The following is an 18,460-nucleotide window of genomic DNA, read 5'->3' as shown; positions in this document are numbered from 1 at the left end:
TCACCATGTTGCTTCAGAAGACGCATATGTTAAAGGTTTTCCTCTTTTCTTTCTGAATTTAACGTTTATACATATTTGCTAACTTAGTTTAATTAAAGGACTTATCTGTTACCCCTGTCAGATGTTCGCGGGGATATCTGTGTTTCACAAGCTGGTGCTGATTTCGAAACAACTGGTGAAGTTGAAGGTTGTATTAAGAAAATTGAACCCATAGGTGACATGGGGACACATAAACTGGTAGTCCAAGATCCTTCTGATGAGCTGGTAGTGCAGAACATTACCAAAAGAATTTAACTGGAGAGGAAACAGGTGAACCGGACTGCGACTCCTCAAGCATCTCATGGAGGCATCTGCTGTCAGAGCTCCCTTTAGTATCTTCCTGGAAATCTTGATCTGCAATGCTGAGAAAATCCTTCAGCTCAGCGAAACCATCATGAGCACCGAACCGTGATGCAGAGGCCATTCTCATTCCTTCATGATCAATTGACTGGTTTGTTCTATCCCGCAACAATGCCAAATTCACTATCAGCTCACAAATGCAGGTCTGATCAACTCTTGTATGCACATACAGCATTGCATCAAGATATGCGGACAGAGTATGATACTTACCTCCGAAGAATTCAGCCATCTTGCAACAACAGAGTTTCCCGATCTTCCTAACTGAGGGCATATAGACAATACAACAACTACACTGACAGCATGATTTGGCTTATTGGTTATTGAACTATATATAGATGCAGACAATGCAGCAGTACTGAAGGTGATCTCTCCAGATGGTACTATGACAAGTTGGTGTCCTGCGTTAGAAAATAGGAAGTTTGCAACCTAGATTTTCTTATGCAGTTGTAACATTTTCCACCATTGTCAGATTCTTGTTGTGGCTCCTTCAATTTGAAACAGATTAATGTTGTAGTTTGTACTTTGTAGTAATCACATATGTACATGATGATCAATGTATTACCTTTTCCTGACATGATTAATGTCTTTTGATATGAAATATATATGGATGTGTTGGAAAAAAATATATACTTTCTTAATGTATGAATCTGGCTCAGTAATCCTCTTATGTGGTATAAAAAAAGAAGAAAAATGATAGCAGAAGAGGGTGCAATATGGTAATCTGAAAAAACAAATTATATGATCCTATAAATGGGTGGTTCTTCTAAAACAATATAGATAAGTTCACATGTTCCAACCGACACAGCTTAGATGAAAATAAGCATCAGTAAAAATAAATTTTTGCTGTAACACAACTTTGAAGAAAATTAAGCATCAGTGAATAAATTTCTGCTGTAACACAACAAGGTTACATATTTTCTTTATTTGTCGGTCCATCAAAATCCAATTTTTCTAGCAGGCAGTTGCATTGTGGCAGCTTGATCAACCCCAAGTAAGAGACTTGTGTATCCTTCTCTAATATATGGAACACTCATGACAGAAGAATTCCCGTGCTTATTGAAGTGTGGTATTGTACTGTTAGCATCAACGCTACCATCATTTAGGTCTTGTCATAGAATATGAAAATGTTTATAAAAATAATATGTAAGCAAATAAATATGAAAAATAAATGCAGTCAAAGCCAAAAGTCTTACAATAAACTTATTTGGACTAGCACCTTCATAACTATTTTCTGCTACATTATTTGATTCTTCTCCTATAGTCAAACATATATAGTTAATAATACAAGTATAGAATAAAACAATAATTCTAGAATTGGTACAATCAATACCTTTCTTTTTAGCAGTTTTCTTCTTCTTGCCTGTATTCTTTTCAAGGGAGATGGTCCCTCGTTTACTCTTTGCACCTTTTACCACCTCAGGAACTCTAAACGATATTGTACCTTTAAATGTATCTGTTGCGAAATCAGCTGAAACAAGAGGAGCCTCATTCAATTGTTCTTCCATCTTACTTAGATAATTATCTGCATCCAAATCCAACTTATCCATGGCTTCCTCCAAAAGATCAAGAAGTTCTTTTGACTTTGAACACTTCAATGCAATAGATGTTGCTTTCTGTGAGATGCGTGCGGCATGGGTTTTTAAACTTTCCTCCTCAGATCCTTGTTTCTGAATATAAAATCCTCTCTTTGCATATTTTGTCCATCTGTGCTGGATATATTGCGAAGGCAAAATGAAAACATCGTTGACATTGAAGACTTTGAAGGCATGCTTGCACAATATACCTATCAGATATGAATGCCATGTTTCATCAATTTGTATTAGATGTTGTATTATTGCAATTTCAAATTTGAATATATATACATACCTATGGATTCGTACTTCCTACAAGCACATGTAATGGTACTGTCTGCTTTGTTGAATATGACAGTTGCTCCATAATCAGAATGCATATGTGTAACCGTATATATTAGAATTGACCCTTCGGCTTGCAACAACTTACAAGAGAATGAAAATTGTTTGTTAAATTCTTCCTCAAACTCTTTATACATCCTCCCTATATATGACTCAGCTGTGATTTTCAACAGAGGAATATGAGTAACTGGGCTCTTTCGACGTGAATTAAAATCTTTATCCAACTCATTATTACGAAGACTACTGTAAACCTTCTCACATTCTTCAAGAAGTTCCGAAAGATCTAGTTTTCTATGAAATCTTTTCTTGAATACATTATTCATACCTTCGCTCCTTTGGGTCGAGTTCATATCAGCTGTAAATGAGTTACGATACACAACAGCCCATTTTGCCCTCAAATCATACAGGTTTGCCATCCATTTGTTGTCCTCAAGGTTGTAGTCACGCAACAATTCATCCCACTTCTTTTTGAAGTAAAACTCCGATCTGTCTTCATAGACACATCTCTTAAAATCAGGTACAAACTTGTCAGGATGCTTTTGAATTACATGGCCAAGATGTTTAGCAGCATTAAGGTAAATATGCCACAAACAGAGGCGATGACTTGTGTTTGGAAATACATAAGCAATTGCTCCTGCCATGGCTGCGTCTTGATCAGTAAAGATTGTGCTAGGATGTTTGCCTGACATTGCTGTTAGAAAGGTTTCAAATAGCCAAACAAATGATGGTATAGTCTCGTCAAACAACAATGCAGCCCCAAAAATGATAGTCTGCTTGTGATGGTTGGTTCTGAGGAATGGAGCAAAAGGCATTTCAAACTTATTAGTCTCAAATGTTGTGTCAAATGACACAGCATCACCAAAGCATGCGTAATCCATGATAGATTGGCCATCTGCCCAAAAGAAATTAGCTATCCGACCATCTTTCTTGTCTATTTGCATGGCATAAAAAAATATTGGATCCTCTGTCTGCTTACGCTTCAAGTATTCCAGTAGTGTTTCTGCATCATTGGATTCTAAGTACTTCTTGCGCTCACGGCCAATCTCATTGTTGCAATCCATCCGTGAGAATGGCACTTTGTCTGCTCCTCTAAAACTCCTTCATAAACTCAAAAACCTGGGCTGGCTTCATCCCGGATTCCCTCATCTGTCCAATTAGCTTCCTGTCCGCTTCTTGAACACTTCGTTGGGACCTCAGCTTGCCCCTTTTATTTGGACTAGCAAGGTAATGGTTGTGATCAAGTATAACCTTTTGCACCGTCCAAATCCCTTCTTTACTAACACTAAACTGAACACGAGCATCGCAATCCGTCCTTGTAGAGTGCCTTGATGACTCAGTTTCTCGATGACCTTCATTACTGCAAACCAAATATTTCTGACGTAGAGTCCCATCTCCTCGTCGCTTTGTATGGCTCTTTCTAATACTAAACCCAATCTTACCAGCATAGGTGTTGTACATCTCATAAGCTTTATCTTCTGATTCGAAAGCCATTCCAACTTCAGGAATGATCATAGGTTGCACAACTTCATCAGCCATCCGTTGCACATTTAGTCGAGAATTAATGTGACTTACCTTTAGCATATGAAATAAATTATGCTCTCAATTAAATAAATTATTTGTAATTTAGTTACCTTATCTGGTGCTTCATCTGCTATTTCTTCAGGTATCATGCAACACACTCTAATGTTATTTTCGGAGTAGTTCTGTGCAATCTAGCATATATATGGTCATAAATCAGTGGAGGTCGAGGTCATGTAGCACGGTCAAACACACACGTAAAAACTCCTCATGATCAAAGAATGTGAAAAAAATATGTACCTGCGTTGGCTGCATTTCGTTGTGTGCTAGGGCAGGCACAGACGACACCATAGGCGACGAGTCGAGAACGTTGTCCTTCTCCTGGCTTCCTACCGCCATTGCAGCTGCGATATGTGGGTAGGCTTCTCCTGCTGTGGAGTTCAGACTGTTATCCTCCTGGCCTCCTTCTCCCATGATAGCTGCTACGGTTGCGATGTTCGTCGAAGATTTCTATGGCGGTTGTCCTTCTTTGCCACGGTCTAGGATTGTACAAAGATTGCTTCTCCTGAACTTGGATACGACGCTGGAAAAGGTGGCAGCGTCGGCGGCACGCAAGGGATGCGGTGGCGGACAACGAACGGATCCTCACGTGGAGACGAGAGATAGGGCGGTTCTCATCTAGCGGACGATAGTTTCTGTTTCTGCGCTGGTTTCTGTTTCCATGTGATTTTGATGACGAGCCGAGCGAGCTGTCCACCTATCGAACCACGCGACCGAGCTGAGTCGAGCGAGGCATGCGCGGAGGAGCCAAGAGAGAGGAGCCGAGCAAGCGAGGCGCGCGCGGAGGCGTCGATCCGCCAGCGCAACGAATCGAGATGGGGGGCCGCACGGCAGGAGTTTGCGGACGGTTCCCAGCGCAACGAATTGAGATGGGGGGCCGCACGGCAGGAGTTTGCGGACGGTTCCCAGACAATTTTTTTCCGTGCGGGGATGGGGTGGAGACGAAGCTGCGGATGCAAAGGATTTGAATGGGAAGCAGTGGAGATCAAGGAATCGAGCGCGAGGTGGAACTCTGCTCTGCTATGTTCTTGCGGATGAAGGAAAAAGAAGAGCACAGCAGCTGCAGCTAGGGATTTATTTACCTCGACAAGGCGGTAACTGATGCTAGCAGCTGCTTGGTTAGCGTGAACGTGGCACGGTGAAAAACGTTGGCGGCAGGCGGACAGTGCGTGGCGCACGAACTGAGATGGCGGTGGCGCTCGACGGCAAGCAGGCAGACGAGCTGCTGGTTGCTGGGCGGCAGAGTGCAAAAAATGCACAGAAAACCAGCCCCTTCAACGAAATTCGTCCAAACTAAGCTTCAACTCGCCATGAGCCTATAACCAAAGTTGGAGCTGGTACAAACAACTACAAGTGATAGATAGCACTTTTGTTCCAACGATCAAAGGATTTGGAGATAAAAATTTGCAAAACACGAGCTCTTACTGTACTTTCAGGATTCATAGACCATGCTGAAACTGTGGACAGTTTTAATCTTTGGCCTCCAATTTAAATATCCAAACTCATTCTTCTATGCCTGGGATATGTTAACCATATATCGCACTTCCCATTTTGAGTGAAACTGTCTAAAGTGTTCATGAAAGATTCTCCAAAATCTTGGACCAAAACTGGCCATTTACCACAGCATTCAGACTTACAGTTGCAGAGGCTTACAGAACTGATCCATAGCTGTCTTTGATACTTGATCTGAGTCTTGTCCCAAGCTTAATTTCATCATGCCAAACACCTTCAAACCTCTTTTCAACATATTTGAATCTTTTGTTTGAATTTTGACCAGATTTGACCTTTTTCCGACATAAGTTGACCAAGTCCAATAATCCTCATTTTAAGCCCATAATTCATATTATTGTCCTTAATAATCTTTCTTAAGGGTTTTAAACACAGGGGTGTTACAAAAATCGGCTAGGCCCGGTTGATGCATAGCGCGTGCGCTCGGTGGTCAAAAAACACTACAAAAAGCTGTCGTCTTATGCATATGCTGGTAACCAATCAGCAGCTCCAACGAGCCAGACCAGTTGAATTCATGCAACCAAACATTGCTGGTGAGGGACAGACTTTGGGATACGGGCCAGGCTGCACACATTCACAAACCAATCACGCCCTACCTGACCTGCTCCAAGGCTCCTTGTGAACACGAATCTTGTTAGGACAAGATGTAATCTCAAGTCAAGAATAATACAAACCTTATACAAGAAAAAAGGGTCATATTTCATCGAACAAACGTAACATTACTAGGGGAACATCCATCCGTTGACTTATCTTTGCCGATCCTTATTCAGAGTCAGCACAGATAATTTTCACTCGTCTTTGTAACGTGAATTTTAGATTGTACGGAGTATCCGGAAATTTGTACCTTTTGCATATAAATTGGAATAAAAAATTTAAATGAAAATTGTAGGTTCAACAAGATCTATAATTTGTAGTTAAATTTTTTTTATTTGAAATCATTTAGATGTCCAAATTGTAGATCAAAGATTTAGACAATATGGAACGAGGATTGAAAGAAATAGAATTCCATATATTATGTTATGTAACGTAAAGATGGGATGGTAATAAGGAGGGATCGTGCACGGGAGGGGGGATCGTGATGGAAACCGCGCCCATAAAAAATATAGCTAAAGGTGGCTCTCTAGCTAGGAAAAAAGTTTTTTTTTTACTATCGTCATTTGCAAACTCTTATTCTGACTATCCATGCCATCTTATAAACATATCGGTACGGATACTTATTGTCAAACTCTCTTTCAATTATAGGCCAGCACATACTTATTGTCCATACTAGGTGTAGCGGCTAGCACAAATACGACGAGTATGCGCGGTTTTATTGTACCACCTCGATCAGCGGCAGAAGCAGGCCAAACATCTAGGGAGGCTTGCTTCTTCTTCATCCCCTATCTTCACCTTTTCTTCCTCTTTTTCCTCTCTTGTTCTCATCTCCTTTTTTGACGAAACAGCAGGGGAGGCCCCTACTGGTATTTTTTTTCATTAAAAAAGGGATATATGTACATGTTACAAGGCTCTAGGCTTGAAGAGAGATCCTAATTAAACATGATTAAATTAGCGGAAATTACAAAACCACTGACTAAGCTCCAAACTCAAGGAGGGCTTTGCCCTGTGAATGACAGAGGCAAACTCGTCCTTGAAAATAACCCTCCATCGTCTAAGCCAGAGGGTAGCACCATCAAAGATAATTTCATTTCTGTGCCTCCAAATGCTTCAACATGCGACCATAGTTATTTCCCTGAAAATCCTGTCTCCAAAGGATCTTCTAGCCTGGACAATCATGTCCAAGGTCACGAGGTTGACATCCCAGTCTATGTTTACAAATTGCCAACACCACTGACTAAAAGGACAGGATGATGTTCAGGAGATGGTAGGGGTAAGGTGCTATCCAAAAGTAAAAGCACTCACACAACGGTTTCAGGAGTCATTGAATAGGATGGAAAGATTGTTTTCGTAATGTCCGGAACTTATGTGTTCCACAGTTGTTAGTTTCCACAGTCGAGTTGTTGTGGCTATCTTATCCTTGGGTCATGGTTGAGGTGTATCCAGAGTGGCTATCTTCTACGATTATGTGTATGCTGCTGTGTGTCCGATATCTTTTTCGCACATGCATGGTACTATGTGATTCTACAATCTACACCTAGCACCCTCTTGTCCAAAGTTCAATTTAGAAATTTAGCATGACTTAATTATTTATTTGGCGAACATTTTACTATTAAAAGTTCAATTTCTATCAGCTTTTTTTTCTTTTAGGACTCTTTTATAGTCGTTGTAAAGAATAAATAAATTGAAGCCATCCTAGAGCTAGGTCGGCTGCTCGCAGCAACAAAAAAAAAACATGCTTTAGCAATGTCAATGTGTATCCCTCCCAACGGATAAGGCTATCAACAACTTAAAAGTCCAATTATCAAAAGTCAAATCACTGTGGCCTGAAGTTTCTGCGTATATTACCTTGGAACTAGCCTGCTGACTACGTCTGTCCAATCGAGCTGTCATGCAAACCTATGAGACCTGATTAGGCAGATTCAGTTGCAAAAAAGTACTTTCATTGTTGTGCCAAGAACCGGGACTCGGGAGACGAGCATATGCTTGCAATGGCCAAACTGAAGTCTCGTGGCTATACGGGCACACCATCAAAGCAAACCTCATCTGTATGAGTAAACTTATTGAACATGAAATAATTTCATCCGTTGTTGCTCAAATTTGGAATTCTTTTATTTACTAATTCACATATTACACCAAGGAAAAAACAACCACAACCCTTTTGGACAAGGACAAGGAGGTGTTCAAAAGTCAAAATTGATGAGAAGGTCAACATATCCGAATACTTGCTGCATCTATTCAATGAACTGCCATGACTTATCAGGTTACCCTCGCCGTACAGCTACGGCTGTACTTCGCCCACTCAGATAAGCTCGCTTACGGAGCGCTGACTCGATGGCCTGCTGTACTACATGTTCTGAAAAAAAAAACTAATAGGGCTCATCAGGCCACGCTGATGGGCTTATTGTGTTTGACTTTGAGCATATCGCCCTTTCAAGTCTGGGAAGGCATAGACATGGCTGTCTGCATGAGACAAAAGTTGACCTTTGCATTCTGTCTCTTCGTTCTGTGTAGGGTCTTCTCTTCACAAAGGTGACATCTTATCTGTGGGCATTTCTTGGGTGATCTCTGTTTTTTATCCCATAACAATAAACCATGAGCTTCGGTGCCAACCAGAGTAGCAGGTATCTAGAGTTTTTGTTATTTTTTCTTAGCAATTTTCCTATATCTTTGTTTGTCCCTCGTTTTCATGACAGCAATGTTTTGGTTTGGGTTTTTTTATAAGATAAAAGGTGATTTCTTTATTCTGTTGGATTGTCGGAAGAAATAAGAATTCAAACAAAAATGTGCAATTCCAGTAAAGATATTTTATTTTGATGCACGAACCCTACACAAATATTGTCCTGCATTTGTCAAAATTATAATGGAATTGTATTGTATGAGTAAATTGCAGGTGATTGGTCGCTTGGTCAGAGCTCTGATCTTCAGAAAAAGACAAGTCCTCAGGGGGCGAAACTAAAAAGGCAGAGGTCCGAGGACACCAGAGCAGAGAGAAGGCTTTGCAATTCCCACAAAATCACGGCTATATAAAAGGAGACGCGCCAAGAGCGCACCCCACCTCTTCGTCTTCCTCCCATCCCCCGTCGAAAGTTCCGCCATTGCCATCGCTCGATTATTGCCCTCCATAACTCGGAGCCCCAAGGCAACACTCCCGGCGCCAGGTAACCCCTGCTTCTGCTGCCTCGGCCCTGTTCTTGGGAGTTCTTCTCAGGTTTAATGCCTTAATCTTGGGGTATAATTTTGGCTGTTCAATAAGGATTTCAGACCTTGTGCTCCACACATTTTTCCTTTTTATTTCTTCCGGAAGAATTTTCCTTGCTCATGATGCTTGGCAAATCAGTATAGATTACCGAAATAAATTTTTTGACCAAATTAACCGATTCACTTTGATTGCCTAATATAAACTAATCACATGAAATTTTTACCAAAATAGAATTTACTTCTTTTGTCGTAGTTGGTTTCTCACTAACCGAAACCACCGCTTCCAAGTATCAAGTCCGCAATTCACGTTTGTTAATAACTTCCAAGAAATTTGATGTAAAATGATCTTATTGAACTTCCAGTCCTAGGTCAGTGCTTTTCGAAAATAGAGGTCTGGCGTAAACTAAAAGTAGGCCGAAGTTTCAGTTTCCATTCTGACTGAACTGAAGTACTGAACTAATTTTTTTTCATGCACTCTTCAAGCCTTGTTGATAGAGAAGTTTGTTGCTTTTTTTTTTTGTCTGACTGGCTATGTTTGCCCCACAACTATTAACCTTCATGTTCTCAAAGAAACCATATCATGAACTTCTGTTGATTATTCCAAATCCCATGATTGTTCATTAGTTAATCACTTAATTGGCAGTCTTAGAACTCGTCTATTCTGTTGTAGGCAACTGTCCCTGCTGAGAAAATGGAAGCGGCTGGTGGCTAATTGTCATCAGCCTCATATGGCCATCGGTATTATGCATGTACTCATCGTACACAGTTTTCGCCGTTCTACCTGCTATTAATATAATGCTATACTTTCTGTAGATATTGGGGCTATGTATGGGGGAGGGACCTGCTGCAACATCAGTAATAAGGAGACCAAGGCTGCGTATTCAACTAGAACAAACCACTCCAAGGCCTTTCACTATCGGATAGCATTTGATATGGCAAAAATAACAAAGTCAGATAAATACAAGTTGAAGAACCTCATTTCAGTGCCATTCAGACCAGTGTCCCTTACAGTTCCCATTGGTGATGGATATCATGAATTTTCTGTTTGCAACATCGCCACACATATTCTTTTCTGTTTGCAACACCGCCACACATAGCAAATAAGCAACGCAGACAAACACGGTAATCATCTCAATTGTTCCTTGTTAACAGGGAGGCAAGCATTGGCTAGGCAGTAAGCACTTGGTGATTCATTGACGATGCTTGCACTTGTTTCACCAAGTGAACCTTCTGTTCAATCACAGGCGTACCTCAGTGCTAGAATGCAGCTCAAGTTTTCAGCTGAGCAAAAGCCCTTCTCCAGGATGATCATCAAAGAGCAGAGTGACTCATACAGCGTGCTGATACCTGGTTTGCCTGAAGATCTGGCAAAGATATGTCTTGCTCTTGTCCCTCGGAGCTATTTCCCTGTCATGGGTTCTGTGTCAAAGAGTTGGATGACATTCATCGGGAGCAAGGAGTTCATCGCTGTTCGAAAGGAGGTCGGGAAGCTCGAGGAGTGGATTTATGTCCTTACCGCTGGAGCAGGCGGTCATGGAAGCCGTTGGGAGGTGCTGGGGAGCTTGGATCAGAAGAAGAGGATACTTCCTCCTATGCCTGGACCAAACAAAGCTGGCTTTGGTGTGGTTGTTCTTGATGGAAACCTTTTCGTCATGGCTGGCTATGCTGCTGACCATGGAAAAGAATTCGTTTCTGATGAGGTGTACAGCTATGATGCTTGTCTGAACAGGTGAGACATTTTTTTACCAAAGGATATCGATATTGTTATTCTCTTGTTAAGTAAGTACTAATCCATTTCTTCTCAAACTCCAGGTGGACTGCACTCGCCAAGATGAACGTTGCACGACGCGACTTCGCCTGCGCAGAGGTCAATGGTGTAATATATGTGGCTGGTGGATTTGGACCTGATGGTGATAGCCTGAGCAGCGTTGAAGCATACAATCCACAGAAGAACAAATGGATACTGATCCAGAGTCTCCGCAGGTCGAGGTGGGGATGCTTTGCTTGTGGGTTCAATGACAAGTTGTACGTCATGGGTGGCCGTTCAAGCTTCACCATTGGCAATTCCCGCTCTGTCGACGTGTATGATCCTGATCGCCGCTCTTGGGATGAGATCAAGAGAGGCTGTGTAATGGTCACCTCTCATGCTGTCCTTGACAAGAGGCTGTTCTGTATTGAATGGAAGAACCAGCGGTCACTTGCAACATTTAACCCGGCAGACAACTCTTGGCAGAGGATCCCGGTGCCGCTTACTGGCAGTTCCAGCACTCGATTCTGCCTTGGGGTGCTCGGCAAGAAGGTCCTGCTATTTTCACTGGAGGAAGAACCTGGGTACCAGACACTGATGTATGACCCAGCAGCGCCAACAGAATGTGAGTGGCAGACGTCTAAGCTCAAGCCTTCAGGGTCATGTATATGCAGTGTGACCATTGAAGTCTGATGGTATGGCTATGTCGAAATGGCACCATTGTATTCTACAGCTTCTTTGTTCTTCAGATGATGAATATTGGTGATCATAGTTGTATACCTGTAAACTACCTACTTCAGGGTGTTTTGACTTTTATATTTCCCTCTTCGCTTTAGTCAATTGGCAGAGTTACCGACAAAGGAAAGCTTGTAATTTGATCCGATTGTGATTTTGTAAGTAATGTCTATGTTGCAGATATGCCAAATTATTTTAGTAGTTCCTTAATAACAGCAGAGTCTGTTGTCCATTCATCTGTGTATGAACTACTTCTAGTGAAAAGCACTTCAATGTGCCTTACTTGTCTTTTGTTAAACTGGAAAGCAGTGTTTAAATTTCACTCTCTATGATGCCTAGTTGGTGAAATGGGCTCTATTAAATATTCATAAACAGTTGATAGAAATAATATGTTTTATGCCCATAAAAAATTTCAGAATGAAATGAGACTTAATAAGACAGGTGCTCACCAAGGTGCATATTCTAACATTCTACATTTTTTAGAGTTCTAGGGAAAAGATCCCCAGTCCATCTGCATTGCAATCAGGACAACATAGTTTTACACCATCACAATTCACAAAGTTGAGTTCAGTCACACCCATTTTTCTCATCCTACCTACTCACTGCACCTCTGGTGCCAACACAGATTTTCTCCTCTCAAACATAACAGGTTCAGTTTTCAATAATTTTTCCTAACAAAATCCACCTACCCATCAGACCAAAAGCTCCAGTAGCGCGCGCCTCATACAAAGGACACACCAGAAATTACTTGCCATGCACATCAGTTTTCGGCGCACGCCGACCTCATGCCTACTTCTGAGACCAAAACCTTCTGTATTTTTCTTGTATTTTCAAGTTAATCTGATTTTGCTCCTGAAGTTATTATGTACTTGTGTGTTTGAAAATGTGAGGCCCAACATTCAGGAGGTTATTAGGTCTGTTAGCACGGGGGGAGGCCTCTGGTGCTTGGCAGGGGCATCAAAGCTCCATGAGCTTGTGCTCCGGTCGTTAGCTCCAAGAGCTTAAAGCTCTGGAGGGTTTTGGTCGTTTTTCTTTGTTTCTGTGGTGAGGCTGTAATCTTAGTGTTTTGTATGGTGTGTGTGCATGGTGTCCTGTTGCTCGTGTTGGGTCTCTTCTGACTCGTGTATTTTTTCTACCTGAATGAAATGACATGCAGTTCTCTTGCGTTATTCGAGAAAAAAAAAGTTATTATGTACACATGGACCTACCTTATGTCCAAATAGTATTTGATGACTTCAGAAAGCATGCACGCCTTATTTGCTCCATATTCTCAATTCCGAATGCTATGAAAATGTACAAATTCACAAGTTCAAAGACACCTAACCAATCCCCTATAATTATTATCTACAATAAACTTTATATATTTTCTTATTGCAAAATGCACTCTTTTAGCTTTTTGTTGTTGACCAAATGGAAATATACGTTACAGTTGAAAATAAAATATATCCCCTCCATGCTCGGATGATCCTGCTAATTTGGGGTAATATTCAAGCTCTTCTATTTTACCATTTTTATGCTACTTAAGAGAAAAGTAAGTGCAAGACGCCAAATACAGAGGGGGTGCAGAGGAAATCTAGATGCTTACTTCAATCATCTAAGAAAGAAAGTCATGAAAGGTACTTGATTGCGGTTATTACGTTAAGTTTGTAACTAAAAGTAAATTCAAAGTTTCAATGCAGCTTATTTGAATTTGATATCAATATGTGAAATTAGGAGAGGGGAGGGGGGGGGGCGACGGAAGGTTCTCACGCCCTTGTGACTTTATCCTTCTCTCATATCTTCTATCTTCTTCTTGCAGCTCTAGAAGGTTCCCAGACTTAATTTTGTTCTGGGAGATTTGGGAACCGGTTTGACCTTTGTAGACAAAGAATTAGCTTCTTTGAAGATTATGTGTTCCACTTCGTTAGAAGAAGTGAAATTATGATTTAAGTTTATTTCTTATGGAAAAATTATACACAGAATCTTTATTTCCAATGCCTCGAATTAAAATGCTTCTTTTCTGCGTGGAAGGATCTCTGTCGTTGACTAGAACTGAAAAGTGCATTTGGACATTGAAACCTATCTACGCATCTTGTCCATTATTTGCTCTTGATAAAGGACACCTCAACTTTAATCCATGTTGCACTATAAAACACATTCATTCTAATGAATAATGTTTTCCGTTCTCAAATTGACAAATCAAAATCGTACCTTATGCAAAAAAGTCGAAATAAAATCTGCAGCAGGATGGTATTAAATGAGACAGTGCAGACACTGTACGAATTCCTGGCCCCCTTTTTTCAGAAATCCCTTGTCGTTGTGATTTTTATTCTTCTCGTCACTTTAATGAATAGGCAGAGCTATTGCCAAAGAAAAAGGTTGTACTCTGAAGTCTGAACCATTTGTGATTTTGTAAAGAAATGTTGATTGCATTTATGCCAAATTGTGATTCCCTGATAGCAGCAGCACCTCTAATTCATCCTTCTAATTCATACCTATGTAATGAAAAAGCACATCAACATGGATTGCTTTTTTTATGTTACTGAGAGTTTTGATTTCACTTGATTAATGCACACCATTGAAAATATGAAAAAATAGGTCTACAAGTTCTCAATGGTTCTTGAAAAAATAGAGATAAGGATACCATGTTCTTTGTCCATGAAAAAAATGATTTAATGATACTTCATTTTTGTTTTTTTAATCCCTGAAACTTCATTTTTTTTAAAAAAATATAAAAGATAACTTCTTAGCAAACAGTGCACATTCTTACTTTTTATATTTTTCATATATTTTCACCTTAAGTTGAGTTTTCTTTTCAAGTATTGTACATATGGCCTACCTTCACTCCAAATATTATTTCATAATTTTTGAAAAACTTTGTATCCCCTATTTCCTTGTATTCTCCATTCTGAAATATACTGTGATGAAAAATGCACGATTGATGAGACAGCATACCTATCCTCTGAAGTTATTGCCTGCATTTTGTTAGTTTATTTTTTTTTCATTTTGATGAAGCGAGATATGTACTGCAACAGAAAAAAATAAAATACACACCCTCGGATATTGTGTTTTTTCTGTGCTTTTGGTTAGTATTCAAGCTCTTCTATACAGTGTGCGTGCGTGCGCGCGCGTATGCTGACTTGTTTCAAGAAAATATGCAAAAATATGAGAGGGGCAACAAAGGTTTCTTGTATGGTGAGTCACTTGACATTGCAACAGTAAGAATGTTGACAGTCCAGCAAACGCAGTCAGACAGAATGATCAATAGCATTTTCAGAAACCAGCCATGTATATTTTTAGCTACATTATCTTTCCTCTAATCTTCTCCTTTCTTTTCTTTTTTTGGCAGAACAATATGACACTCGAGATCTCCTGTCCTAGTTTCAGCACTTCAGAAATGAAAACGAATATATACATGTACTGCTACTGCCCGGCCTATATATTAGAAACTCAATTTCTTTTATACAAAATCATAATTCGATGCCATAATGCTAGTTCACTTTATCCTTGTGCTCTTTTCTCTTCTTCCTGGAGCTTGTGAAGCTATGCTTCCAGATTAAGCTTGGGAAGCAACCTGACCTTGATGACTTCTTCGATTTCTCACCTTTGCGAGAAGTCTTCATGTGTTCTTCATCATGAACAGCGCCATTCTCCAAGTCACTACTGCCGTCGGTAACACTGTCATCATCTTCATCGTCGTAATGCTGCTTCTCCTGAAGAAGTTCAAGAAGTCTCTGCTTCTTCGGAACCAGAGAAGGCTTGGATCTGTCTACCGGCATCCGCGTACCGAAGGATGTAGCTAGTCTCGGATGATCTGGGGTGCTGCTTCGTGATGGTGTGAAATCTTAAGAGTCAAGATGAAGAAACGAGTCAAAAGAATGCGAAAATTGACATCGATTCTGCACGTGTACATTATAGCTCAGGCTTTACCTCCTCTGACGCTGTAAAAATCATCTTCACTGTCAGAATCTAACCAGGGCCTTGCTTCGAAGAATGACTCATCTTTGCTTCCTGGCACAGTAAACAGATTATGTTAAATTGTGCATGGATTTGTCTCATAAGTGTGCATATCAAAGCCAAGAACAGCTGCAATTTAAACAGACACCGAGTAATGCCTTTCTTTGGTCAAAGGTAATGTCTTACAGCTATAGCTTCCTCTATGGCTCACAACAAGTGCAATGTGGAAATGCAAGGAACTGTTGGTACACGTGGTAACATTGAGAACACAAGAAAAACTCTGAAAAGACAAAGAACTAGTTGGCCGTCTGGACTGCGTGTTCCAATCCGTTGTCGGAAGTGAAAACGACGACTTTCTTTGTTATATGAAAATTCTCTGTATATTATTGAATTTCTAAAATTACAAGGTCCATATTGTTTTTCTTCTCGTCGAAAGAAGATTTCTTCTATTGACTATAACTGGAAGCAAATATTTTCACATTGATTTTTCTCATGTCTGTATCTCGTCCATTAATTAATTGGTCCTAAACGTTGAGAAATCCTCACCTTTACGCGAAATGGAAGAAGCAAAAAAGTATGACATATTTTTGTTCTGAAAAATCTCTATACATTATTGAATTCCTAGTTATTGCAAGGTCTATGTTTTATTCTCACCGAAAGAAGACTTCCACTATTGACTACAATTCTGAAAGCAATATTTGGACATTGATTTTTGCCTACAGCATACGCATCTCGCCCATTAATCGGTCCTAAATATTTATTTAGAAATCCTCAACATTAAGCCCCCCCGTTGCACCATAGGCCGCATTCATTCAGTCTAAGAAAAAAATTTCTCCATCCTGGAATTGGCAAACGAGCAAGTACCTCATCACATAAAAGTCGATACGAAATCTTCCACAGGACAGGGCAGCCAGCCATCAACCCTGACAGGGCAAACGCTGTCCCCATCGACCCTTCCGATACGTACCTTGACGACAATTAGATCCTGGCCAATGGTGGCAACGGGACGTGCGCTGCATTTTGCCCTCCACATGGTAGGTGCAGGATCAATCAGTCAGTGCTGACCACTCACCGCATGAACTGCAATCCTACCAAACGGAATGGACGAAATGTACGCGGTTGCCAGATGAAATGGGTACCACAACTAACCCCCGTGGAGTGTTGCGCGTGTCACTCCAGGCGGAAAGATAACATTCTAGTTTATTAAAATTTGTTTGATCGCTTTTGCATAATTGCATCGAATCGGTAACCACCCCACCCACCAGTGTAATTATAACCTTTTTTTTTGGTTAAAAAGGAAGATTAAAAGAAGAACAAACAAACAAACAAACAAAATCGAGAGTTTTTTAGCACGCTGACGAGTGACGACGAGTATGCCGGTCGGATGAAGAAGAGCCGTGACTTGAAATTGCTCTACGGTGGTGGGAATCCTAGGCATGGCATCAAGATCACGAGAAGATCGTCGTAACCGGTCGAGGGAAAACCAGGAAAGAAATTGAAGCAGTAATGGCGCGCCATGAAACGTAGATGGCTTACCGTTGTCCGTGCCGTTCCGGCGATCCGCCGGGCCCTCGCCATCCGCGTCGTCCCTGGCGTCCGGCGCGGCGGGCCGGGCACCGCCGTCCGCCGCCGCCGCCGCCGCCGCTGCAGCCGCCTTGGCGTCGGAGGCGGCTCTCTTGCCGGCGATCCTGAGCCTCATGCCGTCGTGGAATATAATCTTGAGGGAAGGAGGTTCTTCGAGAGCCGCCACTCGGCAGCTGACGACTGCCCGGAGCCTGATATGGATCAAGAGTGCGGCTCGCCCGCAGATGGAAGCAGGCAAGAATGTGGGGAACCGCGCGATGGCGCAGGGTGGAGATCGACGGGACGCGTCGCCGTGCGGCCCGCGTGGGGGTGGAGGAGCGAATGAATTGAATGAGCACGGAAGGAATCGGATCGGAGGGGGGGAGGGGGGTGCTATCGCTATGCACACGGCATGGATTTTTCAAGGGCGGGGCGGGGGCACGGCGCCGTGTCCCTCTCGATGGATGTGCGCGCGCGACGCGATCGATCCACGGGGTGCCGCCGCGCCGGTGCCGTGTCTCGTTTCCGTCAACTCTCCTCTTCCAGCTAGCAATAATCGACTGACACGGAACCAGGTAGACCTGCTGCACATACGACCCCTTTTTTGGGGTTTTTGTTTTGGCAGCAAAGTGCACAAGACCGCCTGCCAAATGTGCATGTATTGTGCTCCGCACGACCTGAATTAGTTTTCTGCAGCAGACAACACGGCTGTGCTGGTTGCTCCTGATGCTACGTGCGTGCGCAGCGTCCGCTCGCTCCCGGGAATCAAGCACGTTTCTCACGGGTCTTGGGATAATGCAAGGACGCTGATCGAATTGGTTCGGCATTATTCGTTACCTGCTCAACAAACACTATTCATGTGTTTGATGTTATTATACTGCTAGTAGTAAAGTACAAGTACATTATAGTATCCCAAGAGACCTGCAACCATATATTACTACTCACATTTTCTATTATGTTTGTTTAGACTCCGAATCACGAGCAATAATTTGCTCGACACACGTCGAAACGCCATGTTCGCTTTGCCAACTGTGCGAGCTCATGTGAACAGAGAGGACGCAGGCCAATTGCAAGGAGGCGCTCGATCGTTTTTTGTCAACTGCCAAGTGCGAACAGAGAGGACGCAGGTCATTGCAAGAAAGCAAGAGCTCATTTCTACTGAAACTTCATGTAATGCACACTGCTGCTGTGTTTACTGCCTTGTACCTCATTTTTTGCACTAGGCTTTCAACAGATTATATTACATGAAGCTTCATCGGTGAAAAAAAAGAGAGGAGATTGTTAG

General features: G+C 41.7%; 2 protein-coding genes and 1 pseudogene across 6 annotated transcripts; 1 reads left to right on the top strand and 2 right to left on the bottom strand.

Annotated features, from left to right (window-relative positions):
- Nucleotides 1–277: 277 nt before the first annotated feature.
- LOC140223456 (protein FAR1-RELATED SEQUENCE 5-like) lies at nucleotides 278–4,229 on the bottom strand (annotated as a pseudogene).
- Nucleotides 4,230–8,948: 4,719 nt separating this feature from the next.
- Nucleotides 8,949–11,908, top strand: LOC117862865 (F-box/kelch-repeat protein At1g67480). Of its 5 annotated transcripts, none has more exons than XM_034746403.2 (5): nucleotides 8,963–9,154; nucleotides 9,865–9,932; nucleotides 10,008–10,316; nucleotides 10,439–10,923; nucleotides 11,007–11,908. In XM_034746403.2, the coding sequence occupies exons 4-5, from the start codon at nucleotides 10,457–10,459 to the stop codon at nucleotides 11,632–11,634; spliced, it is 1,095 nt and encodes a 364-aa protein (XP_034602294.1). In that variant the 5' UTR covers nucleotides 8,963–9,154; nucleotides 9,865–9,932; nucleotides 10,008–10,316; nucleotides 10,439–10,456; the 3' UTR covers nucleotides 11,635–11,908. The 5 variants fall into 5 exon arrangements, with proteins under 5 accessions (XP_034602290.1, XP_034602294.1, XP_034602292.1 ...); XM_034746401.2 differs by having other exon boundaries at nucleotides 8,964–9,154; nucleotides 10,008–10,214; nucleotides 10,347–10,923; XM_034746399.1 differs by having other exon boundaries at nucleotides 8,949–9,154; nucleotides 10,008–10,923.
- A 2,998-nt stretch (nucleotides 11,909–14,906) lies between these two features.
- Nucleotides 14,907–17,582, bottom strand: LOC117862817 (uncharacterized). The gene is made up of 3 exons (XM_034746339.2): nucleotides 17,149–17,582; nucleotides 15,586–15,666; nucleotides 14,907–15,499 (listed from the first exon to the last, which is right to left on the bottom strand). The coding sequence occupies exons 1-3, from the start codon at nucleotides 17,309–17,311 to the stop codon at nucleotides 15,147–15,149; spliced, it is 597 nt and encodes a 198-aa protein (XP_034602230.1). The 5' UTR covers nucleotides 17,312–17,582; the 3' UTR covers nucleotides 14,907–15,146.
- Nucleotides 17,583–18,460: the final 878 nt, after the last annotated feature.

This window comes from Setaria viridis, chromosome 7 (genome assembly GCF_005286985.2).
Source record: "Setaria viridis chromosome 7, Setaria_viridis_v4.0, whole genome shotgun sequence".
Classification (NCBI taxonomy): domain Eukaryota; kingdom Viridiplantae; phylum Streptophyta; class Magnoliopsida; order Poales; family Poaceae; genus Setaria; species Setaria viridis.
Note: the sequence above shows the minus strand (reverse complement) of the source record. Positions and strands in the feature narration are given on the sequence as shown.